The sequence below is a fragment of the Gobius niger genome (genome assembly GCF_951799975.1).
Source record: "Gobius niger genome assembly, chromosome: 2".
NCBI classification, from domain to species: domain Eukaryota; kingdom Metazoa; phylum Chordata; class Actinopteri; order Gobiiformes; family Gobiidae; genus Gobius; species Gobius niger.
In genome coordinates, this window is record NC_136853.1 from 42,516,392 (window position 1) to 42,535,783 (window position 19,392).

Here is a 19,392-nt window from a genome sequence, read left to right on the forward strand (position 1 = left end):
TCAGAAATGACAGCTCAACATAAAGCCACCTGTTTTCCAAGAGGTCAACGGGTTTCAAGGGGTCACTGTGAGACACGAGACTCTTAGATGTAACCTTTAAAACTTATTTAATGATCGCTATTATAAGCCAGGGAGAATATCAGCTCATGCTAGGACACAGACAGATAAAAATCAGTCACGATTGCAGGGATGTACTGACCTAACAATGAACTCAGAGGCAGAAACTTTGGAATGATGCAATGTGTGTTTTTATTGTTGAAATAGTTAAAGTAGGAAAGGTGGCATCGTTAACATTATGAATTGGTGGAATTTTAGTTCTTCAAAGTCTGTGTGAGATCAACCGGCTGACCTGTTCTTACAGACATGGCCAGAGGAATGTGAAAGTATGACGTCATGTGATGTCTATGTAGAATTTAAGACTCAGTTTAAGCACAAGTGGACATGTCTGTATAACCATATCTGTATGATGGGGCATTATCTAAGCACATACATTATTTTAACCTCTTAACCCCCACCTGAACCCAGCACATTTTCTCCAGTTCGGCTTTACCCAGATCTAAAAGCTTATTGAAAAAAGAAAGTAAAATGGAGACATAAACAAGGATGAAAATGCAACAGCAAAGTGACAAAAAAGCAACGAAAACGTGCTGGAAATGTAACAATAACACAATAAAAAAAGAGACAAAAACACGACTAAAGAGTGATGAAAAAGCAGTGAAAAACTGATGTAAAATGTGACAAAAATGTGACAAAAATGGGTCAAAAATGCGCCGACAACATGACAATTTTTCTTTACAATCAGCTATGCAGGTCTCAGCTTTCAAATGAGGCGTTACTCAGGCCTATTGGCATCGAGAAGCTTTTAGATTTGGGTAAAGCCAAACTGGAGAAAATGTGGGTTTCAGGTGGGGGCTATGAGGTTAAAACAGTGTATGTGCACAACAAATAGGAGGACTTTCATAGAATCTAAAGTATAAATATTGGATTCTATGATTGGTGCTCTGTTCAAAACAATCTGATTTTTGTAAAAAAAAAAAAAAAAAAAACTTTCGTGTTAACCTTGGGGCTCAATTCTATGGCCACAAGCACCAAAGAAATATTTAAATAAATTAAAATGTTAAGGTGATTGTGTGATTGTGCCCTGCTACACTTCCATGACCCACCCCGAACAACTGTTGTGTCAACACCCCTTAATCATCCTTTTATTGATTGACTGCGGAATTCTTCCGCAGTCAATTATTGGTTTTCATGTTCTTTATTATTATTCCTCTTCCATCTTTTTCCCGATTTTCTAGAGCTTTCAGCACCTTCATGCTTTGTGCAATTTATGCAAGTTATGCATCAAAATGTTCCGCATGTTGAGGAGAAGGGTGCTATTACTTTTGGGACTTCTGCAATTTACGTTTTTTCCGCAATCAGCCAAAATGTCGGAGATTTTTCCCATTGACTTATAATGGGGCTGCCGCAAATCCATGCTTTTCTGCACTTTTTTCTGCATTTTATGCAATTTCTGCACTTTGTGCATGTTCAGCTTCTGCAACTTGTTGGTTTTGAGAAAAAATTGGCCTTCTGCAGTTTTCCAGTTTTTTTATACGGGAGTTTGAAATTTTTGCATTGGTGTGTATGGGGGGAATCCAGCCAATGGGGAGACTCCAGGCCTTTCAGCCATTTGTGCAGCTTCTGCCAATCAAGCACTTTCAACAGTTTGACCAGTTTATGGAATATAAAAGTTTATGCAATATTAACAATTTATGCAAATTAACCACTTTATGCATTTTAAACCGTTTATGCAACTTAAGAGTTTATGCCATTTAGGATTTATGAATTTTAAAGAGTTTATGCAATTTACATAATTTATGCAAATTAACCCATTCATGCATTTTACCAGTTTATGCAAATTAGATTATGCAAATTAAGCAATTTATGCAATTTGAACAGTTTATGCAATTTATGCATTCGCTTCCTGCAATTCCGCAGTCAATCGCAATGGCGCAGCCATTGCATTTCTAGTTATTCCTCTTCCATCTTTTTCCCGATTTTCTAGAGCTTTCAGCACCTTCATGCTTTGTGCAATTTATGCAAGTTATGCATCAAAACGTTCCGCATGTTGAGGAGAAGGGTGCTATTACTTTTGGGACTTCTGCAACTTATGGTTTTTCCGCAATCGGCCAAAATGTCGGAGATTTTTCCCATTGACTTATAATGGGGCTGCCGCAAATCCATGCTTTTCTGCACTTTTTTCTGCATTTTATGCAATTTCTGCACTTTGTGCATGTTCAGCTTATGCAACTTGTGGGTTTTGAGAAAAAATTGGCCTTCTGCAGTTTTCCAGTTTTTTTATACGAGAGTTTGAAATTTTTGCATTAGTGTGTATGGGGGAATCCAGCCAATGGGGAGACTCCAGGCCTTTCAGCCATTTGTGCAGCTTCTGCCAATCAAGCACTTTCAACAGTTTGACCAGTTTATGGAATAGAAACAGTTTATGCAATATTAACAATTTATGCAAATTAACCACTTCATGGGATTTAACCAGTTTATGCAACTTAAGAGTTTATGCCATTTAGGATTTATGAATTTTAAATATATTATGCAATTTACATAATTTATGCAAATTAACCCATTCATGCATTTTACCACTTTATGCAGTTTAAACAGTTTATGCAACATGACATTTTATGCATTTTACCAGTTTATGCAAAATAGATTATGCAATTTGAAGAGTTTATGCAATTTTCTGCATTCGCTTCCCGCATTTCCGCAGTCAATCGCAATGGCACAGCCATTGCATTTCTAGTTCTTATTCTTCTTTTATTCTTTTTTTATTAGGAACCCCATAAGCTCCCACAAAGAGGTTGCTCGTCGTACATAATAATAATATAAAATTATGAAACAGTCAAAATGCGCCTTGAAACACATGAATGCTACACATTTCATAAATCATACAACCATAGGAAGCATAGGATACTATTGCTCACATGTGCTGAGCTAATTTATTTATTTATTTATTTTTGCAAGGACAGTGTATATTAACATAACAGCTCAACTGTAAAATATGCCAGAGTTAGCCAAAAGGCTAGTTTTCATCTGCAGTCCTCGGCCAGATGTGCAGTAGGCACCCTGGAAATGGGTAAAACAAGTTATCACAAAAATTATCACATGGCAAAATACAATAAACATCACATTTACTGCAGCAGCAGGAATTGACCTTTTACTTTCAGCTTCAAATGTGGTTTATTTTTAGTGCCTCTAATATTAAAAGGAAGGGAGGCATTTGCTCCCGTACAGAGCAGTTCTTTTCATTGAGTTACTATTAAGTCTGGGAGAAACCAAAGAATCAGTCGTCACAAAAGCCAGCTGAACAAGAAACTGGGCTCTTTATCCAACAGAACTTTCAGCATGAACATGAGGAGACTGGCCTATAGTTTGGGCTCAACCGTTAACCAAGACAGTTTCTCATAGAGTGTGTTTCCATGCGCTCGAGTCATATCCTGGTTCTGACAGGATTCTGGAAAAGATGTTGACATGTGTCCAAGAAACCAGGACACTCATATCCCTGTTTACATGATACTACAGTATCCTGGACATTTAGGCTCCACAGAGGGGCGGAGCTAGTGACGAATATGGTAAGGAGCTAAAAACCATAGCAATGTTGCTAACACATGTTTTTTTCTGACATTTCTATAGTACAGGGACAAGATCTATCCAAAGAAGCATTTAAAACAGTACAGTTCTTTCCCGACTTCAGATACAGACGTGAGAATTAAAAATAAATAAATAAATACAATACAAATCTGTTTGATTGAAGAGCAGTGCTGACTTCCACCGGACATACCACAGAGCAAAAAAGTAGCTTTTTTTTTTTTTTTAAGGTTACTTCAATGTTTTGTTGAAGATACAAAGCCCAGGCACCAGATAAAATGGCTGTAGGAAAGTTTTTGCTCCTGCCTGTATCTGTTTCAAAAGTGTGGACATGCTCAGTACGTCAGCAGGTTAGGATACAGTATCCTAGAAACTCTGGGAATATCCCCATGAGAATAACCTGGTTTCTAATAACCTGGATATTAGCTTATCCAGGAAACTGAAACCAGGATACTGTGTTTATATGAACCAGACAAAACCAGGAAACTTAAAATCCCCACTAATAACCTGGAGACATTGGAGCACAACTCAAGCTGCTCTGTTCTGAGTAATTTGAAGTTCCCCGAAGATGCTTTTGTGTAGCATCGGAGCACACTGTACGGCAGTAATGTAGGTGAGACAATGCAATGCTTTGGACAACAGCTTTCAGAACAGGAGGTGGGCAGTTAGCAGAACGTTTATTTAGCCTTTGCCAATCGTACTGACAATATGATTAATCTGATCTGACCAGCACAATGACTGACCCAGGTTTTCACTCAATTCAATAGAAAAATCATCAGAAGACTTACATCTGAGTGCTGAAAAGGGAGTATAAAGGAAACAGGAGCAAATGTTACAAAACACAGCTCCAGGTATGTTTTAAGGCGAGACACGGCAGGTGAAAGTATTGATTTTTCACGCAGTGGTCGAAGTGGAGATTTGTATCTTTTTTCCTCCCTTTACATCTTAGTTTTCATGTCAGATATAAAAATGACAAAACTCACCCGTATGATGTTTATTTTATGATGTTTTGTCTGCGAGGTGGGGGTAACCCGGAAGTAGCTGCTGCGCCGCGTAAAGAAACGTCGTCTTTCGTCATCATTCATGAATATTGACAGATTTTACATCCACGTGTCCTGCTAAGGGGCCCCGTGATGACGCTTTCACCCAAATATGGTGTTTTTCCTCCTACGAGACGCTGGAGCGGAAGAGTCGAAGAACGGGCCGAGCATGCGCACTCGCTACAAAACTTCAGGGCTGGTTTTCTCTGAATGAGAGAAACCGCACTCGGGCAGAGCCTGAGCCCTTATAGAAGCTCCCACAGACTCCAAACTTTACAGTCTGAGACCTAACAATATTTTGAAGGTTTTTTCAGAGGGATTTTTTAATATCTAATTCCTAGCCTGATTTATTCAGCTTTGAAACTGACTTTGAAATTTGAGTTTTTACAGATTTTTTCAAAACAACAAAATTTCCAAAATCCCCTCTGAAAAAATCTTAGTTACTAATATGTCAATAAAATGCAACCATACATTTTAATCTGGCTCATTTCATGATTTTGATTTCGTTCCAAAACATAGGCAATTTTGGCCATTTTAATGCTCAAAATGCCTTATTTTTTTGTGAAAACATAAAATGACAGAAAAAATGCAATAAATTTTTTTCTCGTATTTATATCTGTGATGTTCAGCAAAAGTTTCAAATTGATATCTCTACATTTTTATTTTTTTCCCCTATTCACCTGCAATGTCTCGCCTTAAAGGAACAAAAGTTGATTTTGCGAGATAGGGGTCGCTGCCTCTGCAGGGTGCATCAACTACACGAGACTAAAGGTCAGTACTGTCCTTGCCGTTACCTGTACACAAAAACCATATGACTTTGGAAACTCAATGCTGAGGTTCCTAAAAGCAGGTTTATAAGACACAATTGTTGTGTTGTTTGCTTTCTTTTTTCCCTGGGGTCACCACAGCGAACCAGTCTCATGACCATTTGCCAGATTTTCACACAGATTCCCAACCAGCCGCATTGCAGTGACTGGAGGTGGCATTTAGTTAAACGTCTTACAAATGGAAAAAAGGTTGTTGATTTTAAAATATAAATTGCTTATGTAATGGGAATCGGCAACACTTGTCTCATACAGTATTTTTGCAATATTCTACTGACAAACAAATCATCAAACCCTTATGTACATGAATACTGGGATGCTGCCTCACAATTTCTTAAAGGTTTCTAGGTTAGACACTGAAAAGCCTTCTTTGCATTTCCTAATCCTTTAACCCAGATTATTCCAGCAAACAGGACCTTACCGGACGACTTTGGAGCCTCCCTTCGTGACCTGCATGTCCACCGTGCATCCTGAGGTCACGTAGGCTGCCAGGTTAATCTCCGAGAACTCCGCCTGCGAGAAAACAGAAAGCAAAACTATTAGACTGCACAACTGTGGGAGGACTAAAAATACATCTTGTCATTTAAAAAAAATTAAGATTCAGTTCACTGGATGCATTTCAAGGAGAATTAAGTCTCTATATCTTTGTAGACCAACCCTGGACGAAGCTCAGTGCGGTTTTCTTCTTGTATATGGACTCAATGGCTGCTGAGCCTAAACAGGAGATAAATGCATGGTTTTTATGTGTCTTTTCTTTTAATATGGACCATCATTCAGGGGCGGACTGGCCATATGTCCATTCTGGAAGAGCACAGAAGGGCCACTGGCTCTGTCGGGACTGCAACACAAAAAGTGACGAAAAATGTGACGAAAAGTCAACAAAAACACGACAACAAAGCAACGAAAAGGCCACAAAAAAATGATAGAAAAAATGTGACAAAAACACAATAAAAACGTGACAAAAACACAACAAAAAATGATAGAAAAAAATGTGACAAAAACACAATAAAAACGTGACAAAAGCACAACAAAAAATGATAGAAAAAATGTGACAAAAACACAACAAAAAATGATAGAAAAAAATGTGACAAAAACACAACAAAAATTATAGAAAAAATGTGACAAAAACACAATAAAAACGTGACAAAAACACAACAAAAAATGATAGAAAAAACGTGACAAAAACACAACAAAAAATGATAGAAAAAACGTGACAAAAACACAATAAAAAATGATAGAAAAAATGTGACAAAAACACAATAAAAACATGACAAAAACACAACAAAAAATGATAGAAAAAACGCAACAAAAAGCCACAAAAAAAGTAATGAAAAAACAAACAAAAAAGAGGTTAAAAATTGTGGCGACTTGACAAAAAGTTACAATCACTCTCAACCACCATTGTTGCTCTCCAGTCGAGAAGCTTTTAGATTTGGGTAAAAAACTGGAGAAATTGCGCTCCGTTAAGGCGGGTGGTAAGTGCACATTTACGCTAATTTGGGCCAGGCTGGTCAGAGTCCAGGGCTGTTTTTCAGTCCCAGTCCGCCCCTGCCATCATTCTAGTGTCCGGAATAAAGTCAATAATGATATATCAAATTAGCAAATAGACTATATATTTATATGTAATACCACTAGAATTGCATGTTCTCTTCGTCTCTCTGGCTTCTTCCAGCTGCTCCAGTTTCTTTTACCACAGGCCATGGGCATAGGCGAAATAGGAGGCTGCCTAGGGTGCCATCTGCTGGGGGGGAAACCAAATTGTCCATTCACCCGCCATCTACATCATCGCCGATTTTCGGACACAACTTTGGAACACAAAGTGATAGAGCCTTGTGGTCTTTTGTGTTGGAAAGAAATTTCAGCTTTCAATCGACCCCTCCCTGGAGCCGTGGAACATTGCGGTGAAGTAGAGGTTCCTCATCCAATCTAACTGTTGTGCACATGTAAATTTATATTATGAATGATTATGTTTATGGACTTTTGTAGAAAATTCATCTCAATTAGATGTAATGTCCAGTAGATTCTTTTCCGGATACTTCACACAATCTCCAAATAAGCCCCACCTCCCTCCCCTTCGCTGCACAGCTGTTTCAATAAAGAAAAAATAGAACAGAGACAGTCAGACACAGAGTGGCTCTGTGTCTGACTGTACTGAAGTGAATTGCCAGTGTTCGCACTTCACAATTAGAGGATTAACCTCGGCAGCATTTCCCTGATATATGTGACCTATGGAGGAACTTTTGGGAGCTGTCGCCACTGGAAAAGATTCAAAGATTACTGAAAGATGCACGAGTGTCTCAAAACACAACACCAGTTATGTTTTTGATTACATTTTATTTTAAACTCGACTTAAAATAAGCCGATTTTGCATAATACCTCCCCTTTAAGAGTACTGTTTTGCCTCCAGACCTCCCTTATCTCCTCCCACGACATGTTTCTGCCATTTTACTGGGTTTGACAGTAACCAACCTGTCTTTAACCGAGCAGAACCAGACACAAAGTATAACACAATGAGAAAGTCACAGCTGGGCATTGTTTGGGCTCATTAGAAGAAGGTCATCCGGAGATCAAGGAGGCCATAACGTAAACGGGGTCTGAGCTGCACGACTTCTCCAGTAACTTCTTAAACATTCACGAATGATGTCCCACATGTTTGCTCCTCCATGTATGCACATTTATAACAAACCCTCCCACTGACCCTCTTCTCAACCCGGCTCCTTCCAATGAGCAGAGCAAATGAAGCCAATGGCTGTCAATACGTGGTTTTCATCTCGGCCTCTAAGCCCGCTTATGCAAGGCTCTTCACGGCAAAAGGCAAGCACTATCTGCACCATCCCCCTGAGATTAAATCCTTTTGATCCGGCGCTGCGGCCCGTCGTGGAGCATGGAGGAGTGAAATCACACTGCCAATGTAATCAAATGGGTTTCTGCCAATAGAGGATCCAGCCCACCTCTTTTAGGAGTGAAGCGGGAGAGCGGGAGGGAGAGCAAATGCCGTAATCTTATTTAGGGACAAGCAGGCGCCACTCTAGACTCTCCGCCTGAAGGACACTTGGCGTTTGCTATTTTTCTCTGCTTGTTTTGACAAAAAGAAACATCTGCCTGCTCCGAGACGGCATGCCGAATCACTCTGGATTGAGCGTGTATCTTTGAGGAGAGCACCTTGTGGAGGGTTTAGCCGGGAGACGATAGGCTGCTACAAGAGTAAGGAACGTTTAGGGGTTAAAGTGACTGGGATTGGATTGACTCGTGATAATTCCTCATTTCAACCATGGATTGGCCGCCATAGACTCCAGATCTTTGGGATGTGCTGGAGAAGGCTTTGCACAGTGGTTACACTCTCCCATTATCAATACAAGATCTCTTGCATCTGTAATTGAATTGACTGTGCATAACTTCAGATCAAAACAACACTGCCCAAGAAGTGACTTCCTGTTTCAATCCGGCACGCCAAAATAAAAGCACCGTCTTATTCATTAGTTCAACTTTCTTTCTGCTCAACTATTAGACAAAACACTTATAATGTGTGTATTTAATTAGATTCTTGTAATGTTGCAAGTACCTGCTGAACTAATCAATGAGACGAGCTGTGTGCTTTTATTTTGGCATGCTGTATCAAAACAGGAAGTCACTTCTTGGCCGCCGTTGTCAGAATTTGAAGTTATGCACAGAGTCAATTATACGGAGAAGATAAGATAAGATGATACTTTATTGATCTCACAGATGGAGAAATTGCATTCGATGAGAGAGCATCCGGCAGCAGCATCCATTCAGTGCGCACCACTCTCACAGAAGGGTTGAATTCTTATTGTTTGCATTCAAATAATTATCTGTTGCACAGAACTCTGAAAAGGAGCTTTTGTTTACCCTTTCCCCCGCTCCTCCGACACTGGAACATGTTGCAAACGGCCTGAAAATTAACTGAACTTGTTTCATTGAGCGCCTTTAACTCCAGATTGAGAACACTTGAGACAACCTCATTCAATTGTAGCCGTTTTCTTCATTTGTATGTTATTTTAATAGTGCAATAGAAATTGTTCCTTGAAAAATAGACTTATATTAATGTTTATGTTTAATAAAGTTACAATATATACATTTTTTTTTTCATAATGAAATATATAAAAACTGGTTCAAATTATTTGAATTTGGGCATCACGGTGGTGCAGTTTGCATATTCTTCTGAGCCCCTTTTAATCAGGAGTGATTTGGCAGATTTAGTTTTAGCCAGATGCCCGGAGTAATGCCGGTGAAGTGTTTATTTTAATGTATTTATTGTTTTATTTGGTTGTTCTTTGTTTGGGACAAAGATGATCCAGCTACACCTGCTTTTTCCAGAACGTAGAGACCACTAACTCCAACGTGATTGAAAAACTCCAAGAGAAATCCTCAAAGTAATTATTTACTAATGTGCATTTTCCCTTTTGGCTATTTTTAAAGCGAATGCACTTTCACATGGTCACTCCATGCTGACAGAGATTTTAAATGTTTCTGTTTTTTTTTTCCTTTTCTTTGGATGGCACGGTGGCGTAGAGGTTAGCAGATAAAACCTATTCTTGCCAATGGAACAAGCACAAGTTTTTTCTTAATTCAGATTATTTTGTATAATTTCAAGTGAAAAAAAAAAACATTTTTTACAGTAAAGGTTCATTTGTCTGAATTCCAGTGGGATTTCTATTCTATGTTCCATTGGCATAAGTGTTTTTATCTGATCTTAGATTAGTTCAAACCGACACAAATGCAACAGAAAAAAAGCTTTATTCAAGCGGTTTTAAGTAATTTATCTAATTTAAGACACCCATTTTTCCAGTGTATATGATGTACAACACTGGCACATGTAGAAAGTGATGCTTTACTTCAATTGCTTCAATTGGAGGGTCCGGCCCTTGGTCTTTTGACGATGAAGAAAGCTGGCCCCCTGATATAGAGTGATGGATTATTATTACAATGCATCATTATGTAAGACGAGTACATTTTTTTCTGGCAAATATTATTAGATTTAGAGAAGAAAGCCAAAAGGATGCACATGGTTTTCACAGGTTTTAACCTTAATAACACTTGGAGAGACCGTTTTCAAAGAACATGTTTCTCCCCAAAAACACTGCAGTCTTTTCCATTTGCTAATTGCAACCGTCCAAACTGTATATTCAATTTGATTGCGATTAACTGTGTGTGTCTCTACTGTGAGCGGCTGTTGGAGGATGAGGGCAGCGCCGACCGTGAGCCTCTCGCGATTGGTCGGAGGGGTTTGAGCGGCTGAGGCAGGTCCAGAATTCGCCATGGTTACGCTCATCAAAACAAACTCGTCGAAGGGGAGAGCAACACAGGAATAGACACATGAGCGGAGCCAAGTGCCTGTGCTGTTGATTCTCTCTCATCTCTTGACCTGGATCTGGCCTCTGCTCACGGTTATTTTGTAAATCATTTTTTTTGGGGCCCGGTGAAGGGAGCGCTCTGATTAAAAAGAAAAAAACAGAGAAGCAAGAAAATGCAGTGATGTGATTGTAACTCTTACGGCAGGAGTTTTTTATTTCATGCAGTTAGTGGAGTTGTTCATGTGTTTTCTGTAATGTCCTTCTCTTAGTGTTGTCATGATACTACAATTTCAAGCTCGATTTCGATGTTGAAAATAAACCAATTTCGAAATCCCCTTTTAAATATAGCCGATACTATTTGCTGTAGGAAACTTTTGTCTCTTTCCTTCTGCACTGTATTATCTACATTACAGAACACTCAACAACATATGAATTTATTCAGATTGTCCATGTTATTGAGAAATCCTTGTAATAAAAGCTCTAATTTGTTTTCTCTAAGTAACGGTTTTACATTTTCATGAGCGAGATTCGTAGTTAAATACTCAAACTGTACTTGCACTGCAAAAAGTAATTAACTAGATTAGTATAAACATCTCAATTTGAGCATAATAATCCAAATTTTAGTGGTTTTGACTAGGTAAGTTGTTGTTGGGCATTTGTCCTAGATTATTAGGCCCGAGCGCCATCAGGGCTGGCGAAGGGCCTCTTGTAATCGCGTAGAGTGCGCGGAGCGAAGCGGAGCGCACTCCCCCAAAGTGCGCGGAGCGCACAAAACGAGCGCGAAGCGCTCGCCTCCTATCAAACATGCACTAACACACTCCTCTCGACGTGCACGTTCCGTGCACGTGCACATGTATCAGAAAACAAACATTGTAATTGGACAGTGCGCGGAGCGAAGCGGAGCGCACTCACCCAAAGTGCGCGGAGCGCACAGAAAAAATGAGCGCGAAGCGCTCCCCTCCTCTCAAACACTCACTAATGCACTCTGCTTGTCGTGCACGTCCCGTGCACATACATATATAATGCAAAAATCAACATTGTAATTGTACAGAGCCCATAAAAGTCAATGGGCGACAGGTCACTGACGGGCACGAAGTGCCCGTCAGTGACCCAGGACCTCTACCATGAGGTAGGAATGCGCGAGCACTTTCCGAAAATATATAGTTTATGGTACCCGCGTAAGCGGAAACACTGTTTTCGTGCGAGAATATTATTCTTTCTTTCTTTCTTTCTTTCTTTCTTTCGCGCCGTCGCGATTTTCACCCAGTGAACATCGACGAAAAGTCCCAGATTTTGGCCCAAAATTCAAACCCGATCCGACGAAACTTTTAACTATTTCCAAATTTTTAATTTCCAAATAATGGCGCGATAGCGCCACCTCAGTTTTTTTTTAACATTGCGAGATAGGACGCGGCCAAAAATGAAGTTTGTCGTAGAATCCTAAAAATCGGCACAGAAGTGCATCATGACAAGTTGAGCAAAAAATATTATTACGGCAACGCCGTCGGCCATATTGGCTGTCGGCCATTTTGGATGAAAGCCCGCGAAGCGGGAATCTGCCTCTATTTTTCACTTCGTACAAAATCTATCTCCTCCTAGAGCGTTTATCGGAACGAGCTAATTTTGGGTGGAAAATAACCTTGAGAAGTAGAACTTTAAAAGTTATCCAAATTATTTTTCTAAGTTTTACGGTTTTTATGCGGCGAAGCCGCAAACTGGACGAAGTATTTTGAGATTTTTCGCAATCAACACACGGCTCCCATTTGCACATATGAAGCCCAATTTCGTTCAAATTTTGGCCCAAAATTCAAACCCATGCGACGAAACTTTTGACTATTTCCAAATATTTAATTTCCAAATAATGGCGCGATAGCGCCACCTCAGTTTTTTTTTAACATTGCGAGATAGGACGCGGGCAAAAATGAAGTTTGTCGTAGAATCCTAAAAATCAGTACAGACGTGCATCATGACAAGTTGAGCAAAAAATATTATTACGGCAACGCCGTCGGCCATATTGGCTGTCGGCCATTTTGGATGAAAGCCTGCAAAGCGGGAATACGCCTCTATTTTTCACTTCGTACAAAATCTATCTCCTCCTCGACCGTTTATAGGAACAAGCGAATTTTGGGTGGAAAATATTCTTGAGAAGTAGAACTTTAAAAGTTATCCAAATTATTTTTGTAACTTTAACGGTTTTTATGCGGCGAAGCCGCAAACTGGACGAAGTATTTTGCAATTTTTCGCAAACAATAAATGGCTCCCATTCGCACATATGAAGCCCGATTTTGATCATTTTTTGTCAGGTGTTAAAGTCACAGTCCTAAACACTCTCATTTGGCAAAATTCAAATTTGGCGCGATAGCGCCCCCTATAGGAATTATATGGTGAGTACAAATTTTAGTTTCACGAAAATTAATATAATTTGGCACAAAATTCTATTTGGTCGCTCCGATCAGAAAAGTCAATCACACCTATGCCATATTTTTCACGGTGTTGCCGTAGCGATGACCAGAATGTCCCATTTTATTGTGATGGAAAAATGTTAAACTCCATAATTCAGCAACATGTGCTTTTTCTATGTCCTCCGAGGAAAACCTGGTGAAGATCTAGAGAAGTGAGGAACCAAAGGCTATCCAAAGTACTTGGACAAACTAAAAGTATTTTCAACCCTAAGTTAAATTTTAAACTATGCTTCAGTTTGCAGATATACACTGCGTTCCAAATTATTATGCAAATGACATTTTTCTAAGATTTTCCAAATTGTCAACTCAAATGAGAGTCAGCATAATTTTCAAGTCTTTAACTGGTAGAGGATCATTTAAATGTGGTGGAAAAAATTTCCTAGTGATAATTAAAATAAAAATAAAAATAGTAAAAACCTCAAAATCCACTGTTCCAAATTATTATGCAACTCATCGTTTTAATACATTTTAAAGCTTGTAATTAACTGAAAATGGTCCTTTGTTGTATTTGTAGCATTAGGAGGTCATATTTACTGAAATCAGAAGATATTTCAATCAAAAACATCTTAACAGATCAAGTTATATTTCACCATAGGACCTTCTTTGAGCAGCTTCAAAATTCTTAAATCCATTAAAATTGTGAGTTTTTGGACAGTTTCTGCTTGGATTTCTTTGCAGGATGTTAGAATAACCTCCCAGAGCTGCCGTTTGGATGAAAACTGCCTCCCACCCTCATAGAAGTTTTTTTTGTTGAGGCTCCAAAGGTTCTCAACAGGGTTGAGGTCAGGGGAGGAGGGGGTCCACATCATGAGTTTCTCTCCTTTTCTGCCCATAGCAGCCAGTGATGCAGAGGTTTTCTTTACAGCATGACATGGTGCGTTGTCATGATGAAGAGGATTTTGTTCGGGAAAGCACGGCTCTTCATTTTGTAGCATAGAAGAAAGTGGTCAGTCAGAAACTCCACATATTTTTCAAAGGTCATTTTCACACCTTCAGGGAGCCTAAAGGGGCCTAATGGGGCCGACCAGCTCTCTCCCCATGACTCTGGCCCAAAACATGACTCCGCCCCCTCCTTACTGATGTCACAGCCTTGTTGGGACATTGTGGTCATTCACCAACCATCCACTACTCCATTGATCTGACCATCCAGGGTCACACGGCCTCATCAGTGAACAAGACTGTTTGAAAATGAGTCTCATGTATTTCTGAGCCACTGCAGCCGTTTCTGCTTCAGCTTCAATGAACAGTTTAGTGGAGGCCGGATAGAAGGTTTATGCACAACTGCAGCCTCTGGAGGGTCCTACACCTTCATGTTCGGGAGACTCCAGAGGCACCAGCAGCTTCAAATACCTGTATGCTGCTTTGTAGCTGCTGTTCTCTTAATCTGATGTGTTTGTCTGGCAGAAACCGTCCATATTGTGCCATTATCTGCACAAACCTGTGTGTGTCTGAATCATCCACAAATCTCTTATCTGTACGATGATTACACTTAATCTTTCATGAAATATCGAAGGTTTTCATACCTAGACCAAGGCATTCAACTACAGTGCCTCTCGTAAGTATTCATACACCTTGAACTTTTGCACATTTTGTCATGTTTACAACCCTAAACATAACGATTTTATTTTTATTTTTTTACTGAACGTTCACACACAAGTAACAGACACCTGTGAAGTGAAAGCAAAATGATACATGATTCTGTTAATTTTCAAAAAATAGAAAAGTGAAAAGTGGGGCGTGCATAAGTATTCATACAGCATTTTCGAGTGCATTAAATTGCCTTTAAAACATTCCTAATGACTCCAGAATGTTCACACCTTGGCCTAACGGTTAAATAGAGGCCACCTGTGTGTAATCTACTCTCAGTATAATTACAGCTGTTCTTTTAGGCCCTCAGAGCTGTGGTCGGAGTGTATTGGTCACTGAACAGCATAATGAAGGTCAAGGAGCACCAGAGAGGTCAGGGATAAAGCTGTGGAGAAGTTTAAAGCAGCATTAAGTTATACAAAGATTTCCCAAGATTTGAACATCTCCCGGAGCAACTGTTCAATCCATTGTTCGGAAATGGAAAGAGTATAGCACCACTGCCAACTTACCAAGGCGTGGTCCTCCACCTAAAATATCAGAGCGAACAAGGAGAACACTGGTCAGAAAGGCAACCAAGTGCCCCAAGATAACTCTGGAGGAGCTGTGAAGTCCTGCCGCTGAGCTGGGGGAAACTGTACATGGGACAACTATAAGTCGTATCTACACAAATCTGGCCTTCATGGACGAGTGGAAGAAGAAAGCCATTATTGAAAGGAGGCCATAAGAAATCCCGTTTGAAGTTTGCTAGAAGTCATATGGAGGACACAGCTCCATGTGGAAGAAGGAGCTTTGGTCAGATGAGACAAAAATTGAACTTTTTGGCCCAAATGCAAAACGTTATGTATGGAGCAAACCTAACACTGCTCATCGTCCTGAGTGCACCATCCCCAGTGTCAAATATGGTGGGGGGAGCATCATGCTGTGGGGCTGCTTTTCCTCAGCGGGGACTGGGGAGATTGTAAGAATAGTTGGGAAGATGGATGGAGCCAAATATAGAGACATTTTGGAGGAAAACCTGCTGGAGTCAGAAAGAGAACTGAGGCTGGGGCGGAGATTCACCTTCAGCAGGACAATGACCCTAAACACAAAGATAAATCTACAATGGAATGGTTCAATAAAAACATATTAATGTGTTAGAACGGCCCAGTCAAAGTCCTGACCTAAATCCTATTGAAAATCTGTGGAATCAATTGAAAACTGCTGTTCACAAACGCTCTCCTTCAAATCTGACAGAGCTGGAGTTGTTTTGTAAAGAGGAATGGGCTAAAATTTCAGTTTCTAGATGTGGAAATCTTGTAGAGTCAAACCCCAAGACTTGCTGCTGTTATTGCAGCAAAAGGGGGTCCCACAAAGTATTAATTCATGCTGTATGAATACTTATGCAAGCCCCACTTTTCACTTTTCTATTTTTTGAAAAATAACAGAATCATGTATCATTTCGCTTTCACTTCACAGTTGTCTGTTACTTGTGTGTGAACGTTCAGTAAAAAAATAAAAATAAAATCTTTATGTTTAGGGTTGTATGAATACTAACGAGAGGCTCTGTATTTCATGCTTTTCATCAGCAGAGAGATCCTTTTTCTTTCCCATATTGCTTGAAAATGATGATCTGCATAATAAAGTGGAACACCCTTTTTCAGTAGTTTTTCCCTTAACTGGGCTTAACCTGAAAACAAATCATCCCAGGTCTCTGATATTAATGTCAGTGATTCATAGAGCCCCGAGACACGACACCATCCATGAGTTTCATTATTATTATTTTTTTTTTTACCTTTTTGACACAAAAATCCAATTTGCATAATAATTTGGAACGCAGTGTAGTGTGATACAAATTCATACACCAAGCTCCAAATTATTATGCAAATTGTATTTCAGTATCAAAAAGGTAAAAAAAAAAAAGTTTAAATGAAACTCATGGATGGTGTCGTGTCTCAGGCTCTTTGAATCACTGACATTAATCTCAGAGACCTGGGATGATTTGTTTTCAGGTTAAGCCCAGTTAAAGGAACAGGCCACCGTTTTTACATACTGAGATATGTTCTTACCTCACTTTAGACGTGTTAATATATCCCCGTCTGGTCTTTGTCCGTGCGCTCACACATACGCAGCCTCTCCCACATGTCACATAGCTCCGAAAAAGCTCACGATAGAAGCTACCAAGCTCTTCCACGTGTTCCCTATTTAAATAAAGTTACGTGAAGTGTTTTCATGCGAAGTATATTTACACAGAAATGTAACGTGTCGATTTTATAAGCAAATAAAAAGGGGGACTATATTGTGAGGCGTAATGATACGAGGAGCAAAACGTCCGCGCAGTAACTCCTAAAGACTTCCCCCGCTCACTTCCGTCAATAACCTTTAGGAGTTACTGCGCGGACGTTTTACTCCTCGTATCATTACGCCTCACAATATAGTCCCCCTTTTTATTTGCTTATAAAATCCACATGTTACATTTCTGTGTAAAAATAACTTTATTTAAGTAGGGAACACGTGGAAGAGCTTGGTAGCTTCTATCGTGAGCTTTTTCGGAGCTATGTGGGAGAGGCTGCGTATGTGCTCCGTTTGCCTGACAGAGCGCACGGACAAAGACCAGACGGGGATATATTAACTCGGCTAAAGTGAGGTAAGAACATATTTTAGTATGTAAAAACGGTGGCCTATTCCTTTAAGGGAAAAACTACTGAAAAAGGATGTTCCACTTTATTATGCAGATCATCATTTTCAAGCAATATGGGAAAGAAAAAGGCTCTTTCTGCTGATGAAAGCGTGACATAGTTTAATGCCTTGGTCTAGGTATGAAAACCTTCGATATTTCATGAAAGATTAAGCGTAATCATCGAACTGATAAGAGATTTGGGGATGATTCAGACACACTCGGGTTTGTGCAGATAAAAGCACAATGAGGACGGTTTCAGCCAGACAAATACATCAGATGAATAGAACAGCAGCTACAAAGCAGCAGACAGGTATTTGAAGCTGCTGGTGCCTCTGGAGTCTCCCAAACATCAAGGTGTAGGACCCTCCAGAGGCTGCAGTTGTGCATAAACCTTCTATCCAGCCTCCACTAAACTGTTGAAGCTCATGAACAGAAACGGCTGCAGTGGCTCAGAAATACATGAAGACTCATTTTCAAACAGTCTTGTTCACTGATGAGGCCGTGTAGCCCTGGATGGTCAGATGGATGGAGTAGTGGATCATTGATGAATGGCCACCATGTCCCAACAAGGCTGTGACGTCAGTAAGGAGGGGGCGGAGTCATGGGGAGAGAGCTGGTCAGTCCCTGTAGGATCCCTGAATGTGTGAAAATGACCTCTTTCTGACTGACCACTTTCTTCTATGCTACAAAAAGAAGAGAGGTGTTTTTTCCGAACAAGATCCTCTTCATCATGACAACGCACCATGTCCTGCTGTAAAGAAAACCTCTGCATCACTGGCTGCTATGGGCAGAAAAGGAGAGAAACTCATGATGTGGACCCCCTCCTCCCCTGACCTCAACCCTATTGAACCTTTGGAGCCTCAACAAAAAAAAACTTCTATGAGGGTGGGAGGCAGTTTTCATCCAAACAGCAGCTCTGGGAGGTTATTCTAACATCCTGCAAATAAATCCAAGGAGAAACTGTCCAAAACCGCACAAGTTTAATTTAGAATTTTGAAGCTGCTCAAAGAAGGTCCTATTGAGATATTTTTGATTGAAATAGCTTTTGATTTCAGTAAATATGACCTCCTAATGCTACAAATACAACAAATGACCATTTTCAGTTAATTACAAGCTTTAAAATGTATTGAAACGATGAGTTGCATAATAATTTGGAACAGTGGATTGAGTTTTTTACTATATTTAGTTTTGAAATAAATACTGTTATCACTGGGAGATTTTTTCAACCACATTTAAATGATCCTCGACCAGTGAAAGACTCTCATTTGAGTTGACAATTCAAGAAATCAGAGAAAAATGTCATTTGCAAAATAATTTGGATTGCGGTGTTCACATTTTTCTCTGTATAATGTATAATTAAGCAGGGTTCTCAGTATTGTCAAAAAAGTTTTTTTTTCTGACAAAAACTTATACCGAGAGGTCACATTAGTGCATTCCAAAAATCCTAAAACTATAAGACCCTAGGGAAAAAACTTAAAAAACAAACATAAAGGCAGTAGCAATACCGTAAATTTTGATTGAGGGAGACAAAGGGGACAGGGCGGTCGGCGAGGGCCGATAATCGCCGCTTGCGGCTATATTTTCACTTGTTCTGAGATGTTTATGACTCGTTTCAATACATTTCGTTCTTATTTCAGGTCATTTTCTTTGCCAATGGGGTAAGAAAATTGGTCTTTTCTCATTGGCGATTTTACTTTCTTATTTCAAGCGAGATTTACCTGATTTAAATGTCCTCAAACAAGCAAAGTAAACTTGGTCAGATCCGAAAAAATATCTGAATTAGCGAAAAACGCTCAAAACAAGAAACATTTCCTCAATTCAAGTCATTTAAGACAATGCTTGATATTTACTTTTTGCAGTGTGGCGATTTAG

The 19,392-nt window shown here is 39.6% G+C and overlaps 1 protein-coding gene across 2 annotated transcripts in view; it reads right to left on the minus strand.

Annotated features, from left to right (window-relative positions):
• The window catches only part of syn3 (synapsin III), a 190,818-nt gene that overhangs the window by 117,418 nt on the left and 54,008 nt on the right, over positions 1 to 19,392 (minus strand). For both annotated transcript variants that reach the window (XM_079552466.1, XM_079552467.1), the window contains exon 4: positions 5,925 to 6,016. In XM_079552466.1, the coding sequence (XP_079408592.1) occupies positions 5,925 to 6,016 (92 nt within the window). The remainder of the gene's footprint in view (positions 1 to 5,924; positions 6,017 to 19,392) is intronic.